The 13,408-nt window shown below is 43.6% G+C and overlaps 1 protein-coding gene across 3 annotated transcripts in view; it reads left to right on the top strand.

The window, feature by feature from the left end:
• The window catches only part of LOC122943108 (9,11-endoperoxide prostaglandin H2 reductase-like), a 191,943-nt gene that overhangs the window by 36,761 nt on the left and 141,774 nt on the right, over positions 1 to 13,408 (top strand). For all 3 annotated transcript variants that reach the window (XM_044300569.1, XM_044300568.1, XM_044300570.1), the window contains exon 4: positions 10,711 to 10,812. In XM_044300569.1, coding sequence (XP_044156504.1) covers positions 10,711 to 10,812 — 102 coding nt within the window. The remainder of the gene's footprint in view (positions 1 to 10,710; positions 10,813 to 13,408) is intronic.

Here is a 13,408-nt window from a genome sequence, read left to right as displayed (position 1 = left end):
CCTGTTTCACACTTGCATTGTCTGCCAGATCTCAATACCGGAAATTTTTTTTTCATTTTAATCCTCATGCATTCTGAATGGAAAGAGATGCATCAGGATGTCTTCCGTTCCGGCAGCGTTCCGTTTTGTGACCAGACACAAAACCACTGCAAGCTACGGTTTTGTGTCCGGTCATAAAAACAAAAAAAAAAACGGATCCGGCACTGAAAACAATGTAAGTCGATGGTGACGGATCAGTTGTTTTAGGAGCCCAAAAAAAACGGATCCGTCACTCATTGACTTTCAATTTATTTAGAGACTGATCAATTTTTTTCTGTTTTAATTTCACACAAACGCATCCTAACGGAACGGATGCATCCTGATGTGCAAAATCATAACGGATCCGTTTATTTCCGGTATTGAAATACTGTATATTAAATTAAGGCCTCTTTCACACGGGCGTCATGTTTTTTGCCCCGATAAGATGCCGGTGCGTTGCGGGAAAATGCACGATTTTTCCGCGTGAGTGCAAAACATTGTAATGCGTTTTGCACGCGTGTGAGAAAAATCGTCATGTTTGGTACCCAAACCCAAGCTGTAGATTGTCTTATAACATGGTTATAAGTGAAAATAATAGCATTCTTTATACAGAATGCATAGTACAATAGGGGTGGAGGGGTTAAAAAATAATAATAATGTAACTCACCTTAATCTACTTGTTCGAGCAGCCGACATCTCTTCTGTCTTCTTTCTTCAGGACCTGGGTAAAGGACCTGTGGTGACGTCACTGCGCTCATCACATGGTCCATCACATGATCTTTTACCATGGTGATGGATCATGTGACGGGCCATATGATGAGCGCAGTGACGTCATCACAGGTCCTTTACCCAGGTCCTGAAGAAAGAAGACAGAAGAGATGTCGGCTGCTCGAATAAGTGGATTAAGGTGAGTTAAATAAAACAAAAAATTTTTAACCCCTCAATCCCTATTGTACTATGCATTCTGTATTCAGAATGCTATTATTTTCCCTTATAACCATGTTATAAGGGAAAATAATAATGATCGGGTCTCCATCCCAATCGTCTCCTAGCAACCGTGCGTGAAAATCGCACTGCATCCGCACTTGCTTGCGGATGCTTGGGATTTTCATGCAGTCCCATTCACTTCTATGGGGCCTGCGTTGCGTGAAAAACGCACAAAATAGAGCTTGCTGCGATTTTCATGCAACACACAAGTGATGCGTGAAAATCACCGCTCATGTGCACAGCCCCATAGAAATTAATGGGTCCGGATTCAGTGCGGATGCAATGCGTTCACCTCACGAATTGCACCCGCGCGGAAAACTCGCCCGTGTGAAAGGGGCCTAAGGGATAGAAACATATTAGCTCATCTTTCCATGCTAGATGAAATGGATCATACTGATCAGGGAGATGGGAGTTACTTTTATTTTTTAAAAGCTCTTAGGGGAAATTTATCATTCCTTTTATGTCTAAAAAGTAACGTTAAAAAGTCGCAGGTGTGACTTTCTAACAGCGATAAAAAATTGTCAGATCTGCCATCCTCGTCACTTTTCTAAAAGGAGCTGTGGGAAGGGGGGGGGGGGGGGGGGTGGACGGGTGTGTGACCAGCTGCAGCGACAAACTTATCTTCATTTACGCCAGTTCTCTGGCGTAAATTAATCCAGAAATCCACGGCAGTTCTAGTCTGTCGTAGATCTCTGTTTAGGCGTACGGACTGCAGGAGGATGCGCCTATTTTATGACAAGGTGTGCTCCTCGTTATAAATTAGGCGCATTTTCCGGCAGTGCAGGGGATATCAAGCAGAAAGCGCCAATCTTGCTAAATCTCCCCCTTAGTCTTTTTTTTCTTTTTATTACCGGAATTACCGGCTGGACGACACTTTTAAATACTGGTACTATAGGCCGATCTGAATGAGATCTTATTATTAGGAGGACTATGAGGTCTTCCTATGGTAGGAAATATGTGTCTGTTTTTCTTGAGCTTCTTCCAGCCCGACTTAAAGTCCCAACAGTGTAAAAGGTTAAAAGGTTATTTTTACGTCATTGGACATTCTTTCAACCATTCGAGCCATAAATCTAAGCTTGTTCTTAACAATCTTCAACCCACTTGGAAATCACATTACTTAAAGTATTGCCCTATTGTCCTTAAATGGCCAGAAAAGCGACAGACATACTAGGAATTCAGTGTCCTAGAATTTGAGCAGAGCTCCCTGCCTTGCCATTACCAACATAGCTGAAATTCTATAAGTGTGATTAGGACTAATTTATGCTAAGAGCGTTCTCTGTGGAACATTAGATTATTATAAAGTTACCGATTATTAACTGTAACTGTCATGTTTTCATCAAAAAATCAATTTTGGCATATGTTACTGCTGCTGTAGCATTATGCATAAAGCAATCTTTAGTTTCTTCACATACCACTGTTTTCCTTGAGCTTTTCCCTTAGTTACAGCTGTTTTAACCTCTACAATATGAGAATTTTCTCAAGATGGCTGCTCTGCCGATTCTCTGAGGCCAAAACTGCCTTCCATCACTTCACATACACACTTGCTGTAGCCAGCAGCTTCCTGCCAGCCAATCAGATTGGATTACTGAGAGACACGCCTCCTCCCTCTGACGCCTAAGGCTACTTTCGGCAGCCTTCTCCGGCAGGCTGTTCCGTAGTTTTATTCCGGAAGCCTCTTGTCATGTTTGCCGTGCTGCCACTGGACCTCCGTCCCGCCCCTATTACAGTCAATGGGGCCGGAGAGGACCTACAGCGGCACGCGTGCACTACCGGCAGCACAGATCCGGCAGGCTGTTCACCCACCTAAACAGCCTGCCGAAGAAGGCTGCCGCTAATGTGAAAGTAGGCTAATGCAGGCATGGAGCATAAAGGATCACCCCTCTTTCTTCTGTTTACTCTAAAGGGAAGACAGAAAAGCCCTAGCAATGGTCTTTTAAGGCTACTTTCACACTAGCAGCAGGATGGATCCGACAGGCTGTTCACCCGACAGAACAGCCTGCCGGAGGTCCATGCCGCTAGTGAGAAAGTAGCCTAAGGGACCAGTGGAAAGGGACAAGGGACATTAATGAAGGCCGTTATTATAAGGTAATTACAGATCTTTTGGCAATCATTGACAGACTACTCAGGTATACCTGCCTAGCTATAATAAACTAGCAAATAAAAAATATGACAGTTACACTTTAAGTCATATGTACATACATAAACAAAAAAATATTCCCAGAAAGGTATTTTGTACATGGCCTGATACATACAGTATATAAAGTCTAACTGTCAGCCATAATGGCATGGATACTGACCATCAGCCTCTTATAGCTACACTTCCCAGTAACAACCATTTCTTAATCGCAAACACGCCTCATTCATCCTTGTCTATGTCCCTATGATGTGCAATAAAAATCATAGAAAAATACAGATCTGCCACAAGTGCAATACATTCCATATATGCTATTAATATATGATAAAAAAAAATTGATGTAAGTGTCCCTTTAAAGTTAAAAGGCAGTTCCCATTCTGAATAGTGACAGCAGAATGCCCCCTATTATGCCGGGAGTGTGTCCCCATTAGTTATAGTGCCAGTAGTGTCCGCCCCCATCCCCCTTGTCTTTCTCTCATTGTCTTCTATTTTGTAAAGGAAATAAATGAGAAGATACTTCTAGTTTTTAGCTTAGATTGTGGTTGAAAAGTGGAAACACATCAAAGTTTTTTTTTTAAAGAAAAATAAAACTCTCCAAATGCTTTAAGAAAATAAAAAAGTAACACCTCACCGATCCTCTGCCACTCTTGCTCTGATGCTTCCCAAGCCCCGGTCAACCTCTGAACTTCCTGGCCCCTCTACATACAGAAATGTGTGTTCAGCCAATCAGCGACCATAGTGCATCACTTGATTGGTTTAGCAGGCACATTTTAACTTTAAGGCTTAGGTCACACGAACGTGTGTGATCTGTGGCCGTATTGCGGCCCGCAAATCGCGGGCCGCAATACACGGCCACAGTTCCGTGTGCATTCCGCATCACGGATGCGGACCCATTCACTTCAATGAGTCCGCAAATCTGGAATTGCGGAACGGCCGCACGGGATGGGACCCCTCGGAAGCTTCCGTGGGGTTACGTCCCGTACCTCTGTTCCGCAAAAAGAGAGAACATGTCCTATCTTTTAGCGGAACGGGCGGATCGCGGAGCCATTAAAGTGAATGGGTCTGCGATCCCATGCAGCTGACCTACGGCCGGCGATTATGTGTTGCCGCAGCACGAGCACGGGTCACACGCGTTCGTGTGAACTCGGCCTAAATATGACTAGAAATTAGAGATCGGCAAGGGACCCGGGTTGATGGTGAACAGAAGCGATCGGTGAGGTATTAACTGTTTTTATTTATTTTCTTCAAAGCATTCTGATTTAAAAAATAAATAAATACAAAAAATAAATAGATCAAATAAATTAGTGGCCAGAGAACCCCTTTAATCAATGGAATGATCTCAGCATTAAAAGCTGCAGCCCTGTCTGCTTCCTCTAGAATGGGAGTGATTTGGGTAATAGGTATATATTATCCTTAATAAATAGGTATAAGATAATAACGTCCTACGGAAATGACACTGTTCTCATGATGACTTATCCCTCTCAGGTCTCAGGTATATGAAAGTCATTGATGTGACAGAAATGCCAAGTGTCTGAACCCCTGCAAACCTTTTATATCTTTTTGGAGCTTATGCTTGTGTCGTTTCAAAAGAAAAAGAAGATTTAAAGTCTTAACAATGTCAAGCTTCATCTATAAAGTGCTGTCTGATTATCCTGCAGAACTCCACATCCCAGAGTGTTCCGCAGCCGTACAACATGTAATTAGCATTTAGTTGTAGACCATTATCCTAGGTGCACCGGCCACTAAGATGCCTGCCGGGCTGCACTTGACACTTTGAAGTGGCATGGTTAGAGAAAGATTAGAGACGACTGCAGGGTGTGAGTTTATGAGGCAGTCACACCTACAACTTATACCGGCTTCATGTATGGATTGTATACATACATTGTTTCAGCATTTGTGGCATAGTGATAGGATATGCAACTGGGTGGGTGCAGGTTCCACCTCTGGGACTCGCTCCTATCCCTAGCACGGAGTGAAGGAGGGTGCACCGCGCGTCTACCGCTTTCGCTCCATTCACCACTATGGAACCTCTGAAAATAGTGGAGGAGCTCTAGTCGTCTCATAGCAGTGAATGGAGAACAAGCCGCACATGCACGGCCACCTCTCCATTCACTGCTGTGGGATTGTCGGAAATAGCCGGGTCAGCACCTGTCTATTTCCGGAACTCCCATAGCGGTGAATGAAGGGTCACTGCACATGTGCAGCTAGTCTCTCTTCACTTGTTTTGGAGGTAGGAGCATGTCCCATCGGTGAGACCCACAACTGGAAATTTGTAACATATCCTAGCGGTGTGCCACAAATGATCTGGTGAGAAAACCCTCTTAAATGGGTTTTCCAACTTCATATGGTTTTGTAAATCCCCCCTTCCCCACAGGACCTGTTGAGGGAAGAATACTTACCTCTTCTCAATGCTTGGTTCCGGCTCAGTGGATCCACAGCTGTCTTCGCAGCACTGTGGTCCCCAGCCGTCTGTACGCAGTCATTGGCTGCAGTGGCACAAGTGACCATGTCTGTGCCCGGGGACCGGAACATGGAGCGCACAGGGCCAGAGCGGTGTAGAGCAGGTAAGTATGAATTTTTCAGTTTGTAGTTGTTTATTCCCAGAAAAACCCCATTAATAAGTGATTTTCATAAGGTTTGTAAGACAAACAGAAGAAATGTATATGAGGCGAACGTTCCCATACAGATTTAATGATTGCCTCGTGTAAATGCAGCTCTCACTTCCTCTTGGATCAGGCAGTGTCTAGAAATATTAGGTTGGTTCCTGATCATTGCCTGTAACAAGGGTCCATATAAAAGGATCCCTAGCCTAAATTCTTTATTCAATATGAGGTTGAACAAAACTTTTTGGGAGAAAAGAATCCCTTCCCGTTCTTCTGGGATTTATTCATATACTGTATTTGGCAAAAAGATGCAGAGGAAGATTACAGTGAAAAAGCCTTTATAACTTTACTAAGTCTTATTAGACACATACAAGAACAGCCGTGTACGGCCCAACCCCTGCTTACTGTATGTGGGCGCTCCGTGTATCACTCAGTTGGCAAGAGTTGATCCCATATTTATATCACTCCTGTCAAGGGAAGGTAGTTCATTCCATCTATGTAGGGATCTGTGTTATCTCTCTTTAAATGGCCTTCTGAAAACCTATAAATGGAGGATTTTATTAGCAGATTTACTAATCCTGTAGATGACGTAAATTTAGGCAGTCTAGACAGGCACCAAATTCACGCAGGATGATAAATTTGGTGCATCATTAGACACTTTTGCCTAAGTTTGTCAACTATTGGTTGGCGTAGTTTGAAACACAACTTTATAACAGAATTGTGGTGCAGTTTGGCGCAAAATTCTGCATATTAGACAAGGCGCACGCCTCATTGTAAATGAGGCGCACCTGTGGCAGTCCGTGCGCCCCAGCATGCCCCTTCACTTCCAACTGGCGGACACAGCGTAAATCTGTCCGTCTGGCACAGACGGTTAAAAGAGTCCATTAGTAAATGTTTCCCAATGTCTCTAAATTTAGATGTGCCACATTTTGTTGCAATTTATGCCAAAAGCTAGGTGTGCTCACATTAGTAAATGCGGGTCTATATGCTTTTCGAAGTGTCAGTGTAAATGTCCCTGTAACTAGTGATATGCGTGTGACTAGCAGAGGACGTCAGCAGACACAATGAAGCGCTCCAGGCTGACCCCGCCAACTGCGCAGCCACTTCCCAAGCTTCTACTACAGCTTGCAAGGAATTTGGACTTTGTGGAATTTAAATGACCTCCATAAAAGAGGCTAAAAGGGGGATGGGATTTTATTTCAACCCTGAAAAAGTGAACTGTAACATTATATATGAAATTCTAATTCTATTAGTCTATCTCTATACTATGTATACATGTACAGTGGGTATAAAAAGTCTACACACCCCTGTTAAAATGTCAGGTTTTTGTGATGTGAAAAAAATGAGACAAAGATAAATCATTTCAGAACTTTTTCCACCTTTAGGTCTCTTTCCCACGGGCGTGTGCCCCCCCCATTGCCGTATTGCAGACCGCACTTGCGGATCCGCAATACACAGGCGCCGTTCCGTGGGCATTCCGCATCACGGATGCGGACGCATTTACTACGGAGTGTTTCCGTGGGGTTTTGTCCCGTACTTTCATTCTGCAAAAAGATAGAACAGGCTGGATCGCGGACCCATTCAAGTAAATGGGTCCGCAATCCGATGCGGTTGCCCCACGGAGTGTGCTTGTGCATTGCGCATTTTGCGGGCCGCAGCACGACCACGGGGTGCGCACGCCCGTGGGAAAGAGGCCTTAATGTGACCTATAAACTGTACAACTCAATTGAAAAACAAACTGAAATCTTTTAGGTGGAGGGAAGAAAACAAAAATAAAAATGTGGTTGCATAAGTGTGCACACCCTCTTATAACTGGGGATGTAGCTGTGTTCAGAATTACACTATACTAGTGTATTACTGTACAGCATCGGCTGCATGAAGCGCACGGCGTCATAGCAACCAATGACGCCGTGCGCTCATGCTGTCAGGAGGAATCCCGGACGGGTTTCCACGGTCCGCTCTCGGCCGCGGAACACGGCCGTGTGCATGAGGCCTAACCCCAAATAAAGTTCTGCTGCTCTAGTTGGTCTTTCCTGAAATTTTCTTAGTCGCATCCCACAACAAAAGCCATAGTCCACAGAGAGCTTCCAAAGCATCAGAAGGATCTCATTGTTAAAAGGTATCAGTCAGGAGAAGGGTACAAAAGGATTTCCAAGGCATTAGATATACCATGGAACACAGTGAAGACAGTCATCATCAAGTGGAGGAAATATGGCACAACAGTGACATTACCAAGAACTGGATGTCCCTCCAAAATTGATGAAAAGACGAGAAGAAAACTGGTCTGGGAGGCTACCAAGAGGCCTACAGCAACATTAAGGCTAGGTCTACACGACGACATTTGTCGCGCTACAAAAAGTTGCGCGACAGATAGGGCGCAACAGTTGTCGTGCGACATTTTGTTGCACTAATGTCGCGCGACAATTTTTATAATGGCAGTCTATGGTGTCGCACTGCAACATGCGACATGTTGCGACTGCGACGCGACAGTCGCAGAAAAATCCATCTTGAATGGATTTTCTGCGACTGTCGCGTCGCAGTCGCAGCATGTCGCATGTTGCAGTGCGACACCATAGACTGCCATTATAAAAATTGTCGCGCGACATTGGTGCAACAAAATGTCGTGCGACAAATGTCGTCGTGTAGACCTAGCCTAAAGGAGCTGCAGGAATATCTGGCAAGTACTGGCTGTGTGGTACATGTGACAACAATCTCCAGTATTCTTCATATGTCTGGGCTATGGGGTAGAGAGGCAAGACGAAAGCCTTTTCTTACCAAGAAAAACATCCGAGCCAGGCTACATTTTGCAAAAACACATCTGAAGTCTCCCAAAAGCATGTGGGAAAAGGTGTTAACTTTGTCTCATTTTTTTACATCACAGAAACCTGACATTTTAACAGGGGTGTGTAGACTTTTTATATCCACTGTATATTATTACATTATTTATAAAAAAATAATAATTTATCTATCATATGTAGGGAGGTAATTAGACCCTTTAATATGGCATTGGATGCATTCGGTTCCCGTTGATCAGCTCTGAGATATCTCTGTGTTAAATTCATTTGATTAAACAGGTGTTGGAAGGTACAACCCACCGAGAGGGTGTGTTCAGACAGCGGTTGTTATCATGCGACTGAGAACTGTGTGACAAAAAACTGAAATTTTTCCCATCAATTGCCTCAGTTTCACAGGTCAAATTAAAAGCACAGAAATTAGCAGTCAAGTGGCACCTGGTTCTCATCAAAACCCCTTCTTCTGAATGCACCCAACAGAAAAGTCATGAAGGTGAACAAATTGTTTGTTGGCCTCCAAGACAGGATAGTGATGAGGCGCAGATTTGAGGGTGGGAAACTGTAGAGTTGAAGATCAACAACCCTGTGCTTGGAAGGTCCTGGCTCTCGTTGTGGAGGTTCAGTTGGCGCCGGGAGTCTCGCAGGCAATGTTCCTTGTGAAAAAGTATGCAGATTGACTCTCCTCCAGATGGAAGACACCTTCCTCTTTATAGGTAGCTACTACTAGAATATGCCGATTCCCAACTCCCACAGTTTTAGGCTTGGCCTATCACATCCCCTGACCTAACTCTTCTCCATTCAATTCCTCAGAAGATGGTCCATTCATCCAGCTGTATGCCCCACATCCCATACATACTGTCTGGTGGCCGACTTCCATAAAAGAGGCTAAAAGGCGGATGGCTTTATATGTATTCCCCGGTTTTGTTAAGATGGCTGGACCTTTGCTGCACCACCTATATTTCCTCATAGATTATAAGCTCTCATGAGCAGGGCCCTCACTCATTTTGTTTTAATTGTTAAAGCAAATGTGTCACCAAAATGTTATCTGTCAGTTAAAACCAGATGGTGAAACATCTCCTTTTTTTGTAATCTGTTTTTATTTTCTGATTGCAGATTTATTTATTTTGTTTCCTAAACATGATGATGGGGGCGGCCATCTTGTCTGAGTTGTTCTTAACAGCATTTAGAAAGCATTAGGAAAATTGCTTTACGGCAGCTCCATGGGCCATAGACACAATGGTCAGGAGAGGACCTCACTGACTTCCATGGGAGAGTTTTCTAGGCATGCTCTGTGACCTGTGCAGAGGTCATTGTACAAGGAAAGAAGAGATAATGTGTATAGTGTCTTATCTATACACAGAGGTGATATCATTACAGGCAGGGTTAGAATTATAGATGAGCAGGTAACATGTTTAAATATATGGAATACATGGAAAATTAAAAACATCATCAAAAAATCTTTGAAAATATGTTAAACATAGAAAGTGATTTAAACAGCAGGCCATTTTCTGATGACACATTCCCTTTAATTCTCTCTAGTTTGTTAAACTAAGTTTCTGACCCATTAAACAGCTTTGAAACATGACTAGTGATAGCAGCCAAACCAGAGACACATCTGTAGACAGCATTTGAGTATTTTATGTTTAAAGGGGTTGTCATCATTAGGATATGGCACCAGTGTCAGATAGGTGCGGGTCCCGCCTCTGTCTCCATAATGGGCCCTAAAAGTGAGGGAGTGAGCACTATCCATGCATAGCGTGCTCTCCACTCATTTACTTTGGAATTCCGATAATAGCTAGTGCACTTGCCTAATTTCAGAAGTCCCATAGAGATGAATAGATTGTACCTCATAAGCAAGGCCGCCACTCCATTCACCTCTATAGGACTGCCAGAAATAGCCAAACCAGCGCTTGGATATGTTCAGGGAATCAGGGGTCCTTTTCTGGAGACAGGAACGGGTTCCAGTTGTGGGACCTGCAACTATCTGACATTGGTGGCGTTTTGGGGCAATGTACGTGAGACAACCTCTTTTAGTTGCATAAATGTCAAAGATTTCTGTGCAACCACCTTGTTCTGGACCATGGTAGCAGTACAGTTTTTATGTGAGATTGGCCTAAAATATTGAAGTCCTAAGTCTTAAGTGATTTTACTGACAAGATTATCTCTTTCTTTTCAGATCTGTACTTGATGCATTGGCCTGATGCTCACATTCCTGGCAAGAGTTCCCGAGAGGCAAGGGCAGAAACATGGAAGGCTCTTGAGGATTTGTATTACAGAGGTAACCTATTTCATCTCCCCCCATCCCCAATATGGTTCTGAAATCCCCAGTCCATTAAACTTCGAAGTGGATGAGCTTCAGCAGCAGAAGAACCTGAGGCTACATTAGGCACTGGTTTACCAAAACTTGAAAGTTGAAGAGTAGAGAAAAACAGTGTCGCATCTGGCAAAACGTAACATGCGTGAGGCAGTGTGATGGACCCATCAATCCATCCTACCTTGCATCAATCGTTCAGGTTGATAGTGATCAATGAGGTGAGGAATATTTAGCAGATTTGAGACCTCTAAATACCATTTTGCCTTTGTTTTTGTATGGGCGTAAAGGTGCCCATATGCCTTCAGTAGCTGTTGGCCAAATGCTTGTTAGCTGACAGCTATCATTCCTCATTCCTCCATACACTATGGTTTGACCGAGCAAGTATGTGTTTTCTATAAAGAGAGGACCTATGATGTCGGGGGAAAAAAGATGTGACATTTTGAATTTTAACACCTCCAGGGAGATAAGCTGCCACCAGAGGCTTCTGGCAGTGGCTTATTTCCCTGAAGAACGAAGGGATCGGGTGTTAAAATTAAAAGCATCTAAATTCTAAACCGTTTCTCTCCCAACATCATCTGGGAAGAGTCAGGAGCTCTCCATTAGATTGTCGCCCTGTCCCACCAAAACCGTTAGGTCTCGCTGACAATAGCCTAATGTATGGAGACCTTTAGGATATATTGTCAAGCTCTTTATTTTACTGTACAACTACTCTGTTTCTTACAGGCTTCCAGATTTGAGTTGATATTAATAAAAGTAAATCTATCATCCATCTGTGACTTGAAAAGTGATAGTTGCTGGCACGATCATTCATCATTGACATCTGTGAAACAACATAATCAGTCTAAGGCCTCTTTCACACAGGTGATATTTCCGCGCGGGTGCAATGCGTTCACCTCATGCATTGCACCCGCACTGAATCCGGACCCATTAATTTCTATGGGGCTGTGCACATGAACGGTGATTTTTACGCATCACTTGTGCGTTGCATGAAAATCGCAGCATGCTCTATTTTGTGCGTTTGTGGTGATTGACTATGTGATTGAACCATGTGATGAGCTCAGTGACGTCACCACAGCTCCTGAAGAAAGAGCAGAGATCGGCAGCTATGGAGGAGGTGAGTTAATTTTTTATTTATTTTTTTAACACTCAATTGACCTTCTACTAAGCATTCTGTATTAAAGAATACTATTATTTTCCCTTATAACCATGATACAACTAACCCAAACCAGAACTTCATTGAAGAAGTTCGGGTCTGGGTACAACATTCAGTTTTTTCTCACGCGCGTGCAAAACGCATTGCACTCGCGCGGAAAAAACTTAACGCAGTCGCAGTCAAAACTGACTGAAATTGTGTGCTCACTCGCACGATTTTCCCGCCATGCACCTGCATCCTATCCGGCCCCAATCCGTAACGCCCGTGTGAAAGAGGTCTAACTGCCTTAGTATTTCTGCAAGAAAATTTAGACTAGCACATCCAGAGTCACATGTGCACATCCATAAAGCTAACATACAAACAGCAAATAAAATATGGCAGCACACCATTACACATGCAAGCAACAGAACTAGGGATTAGAGATTATTTTGGATTACATTGGTACTATACCTACTATACATAAACAATGGAAGCTCTGTGTGCACATTTTTGTACGTGTTGAGCACTTGAGCCCATCTACTGGTTAGGTCAATGTAGATGAGCCTGATCAAAAATTTTCGCAAAGAGCTTAAATTTTTCATTTACAGTAGGTATAGTAGCACTGTAATCCATAGTAATCTCTAAACCCTAGTTATATTGTTTGCATGTATAGCAGTGTGCTGCCATATTGTGTTTGCTGCTTTAGGGTACTTTCATACTAGCATTAGAAGAATCCAGCAGGCAGTACCGTTGCGGAACTGCCTGCCGAATCCGGAAATCCGTATGCAAACGGATATCTTTTTTTTTCCGGATCCGTTAGACTTAGGCCTCATGCACACGACCGTTGTTGTGTTCCGTTCTGTAAAATGGGGTTCCGTTGTTCTGTGATCCGTTTCCGTGTGTCTTCCTTTATTTTTGGAGGATCACCAGACATGAAGGAAAGTAAAAAAAGTCTAAGTCAAGTTTGCCATGCAAAAGATAGGAAAAAAACGGACGCGCAGACGCGGTTGACAATCTTGTGTGCCTCCGCGTTTTTTCACGGTCCCATTGACTTGAATGGGTCCGCAAACCGTTTTCCGTGAAAAAAATAGGACAGGTTATATTTTTTTTACGGACTGGAACCACGGATCACGGACGCGGATGACAAACAGTGCATCAGCCGAGTTTTCAACGGACCCATTGAAAGTCAATGGGTCCGGAGAAAATCACGAAAAACTGAACAACGGACACGGAATAAAACAACGGTCGTGTGCATGAGGCCTTATTCATTGAAATACCGGATCTGTCTTTCCGGTATCATCCAGAATAATGGATCCGGTATTAAATTTTTTCATGTCAATGGCCAGATGAAGCGCTAGTCCAGCGCGAAACGGCCGTCGCTGCTACACCTGCTGTGATTTACTGCATGTATGCTCCAACCCTGCTCTT

Source organism: Bufo gargarizans, chromosome 7, assembly GCF_014858855.1.
Source record: "Bufo gargarizans isolate SCDJY-AF-19 chromosome 7, ASM1485885v1, whole genome shotgun sequence".
In the NCBI taxonomy this organism is placed as follows: domain Eukaryota; kingdom Metazoa; phylum Chordata; class Amphibia; order Anura; family Bufonidae; genus Bufo; species Bufo gargarizans.
The sequence above is the reverse complement of the archived record's forward strand: the minus strand, read 5'-3'. Positions and strand labels throughout refer to the sequence as shown.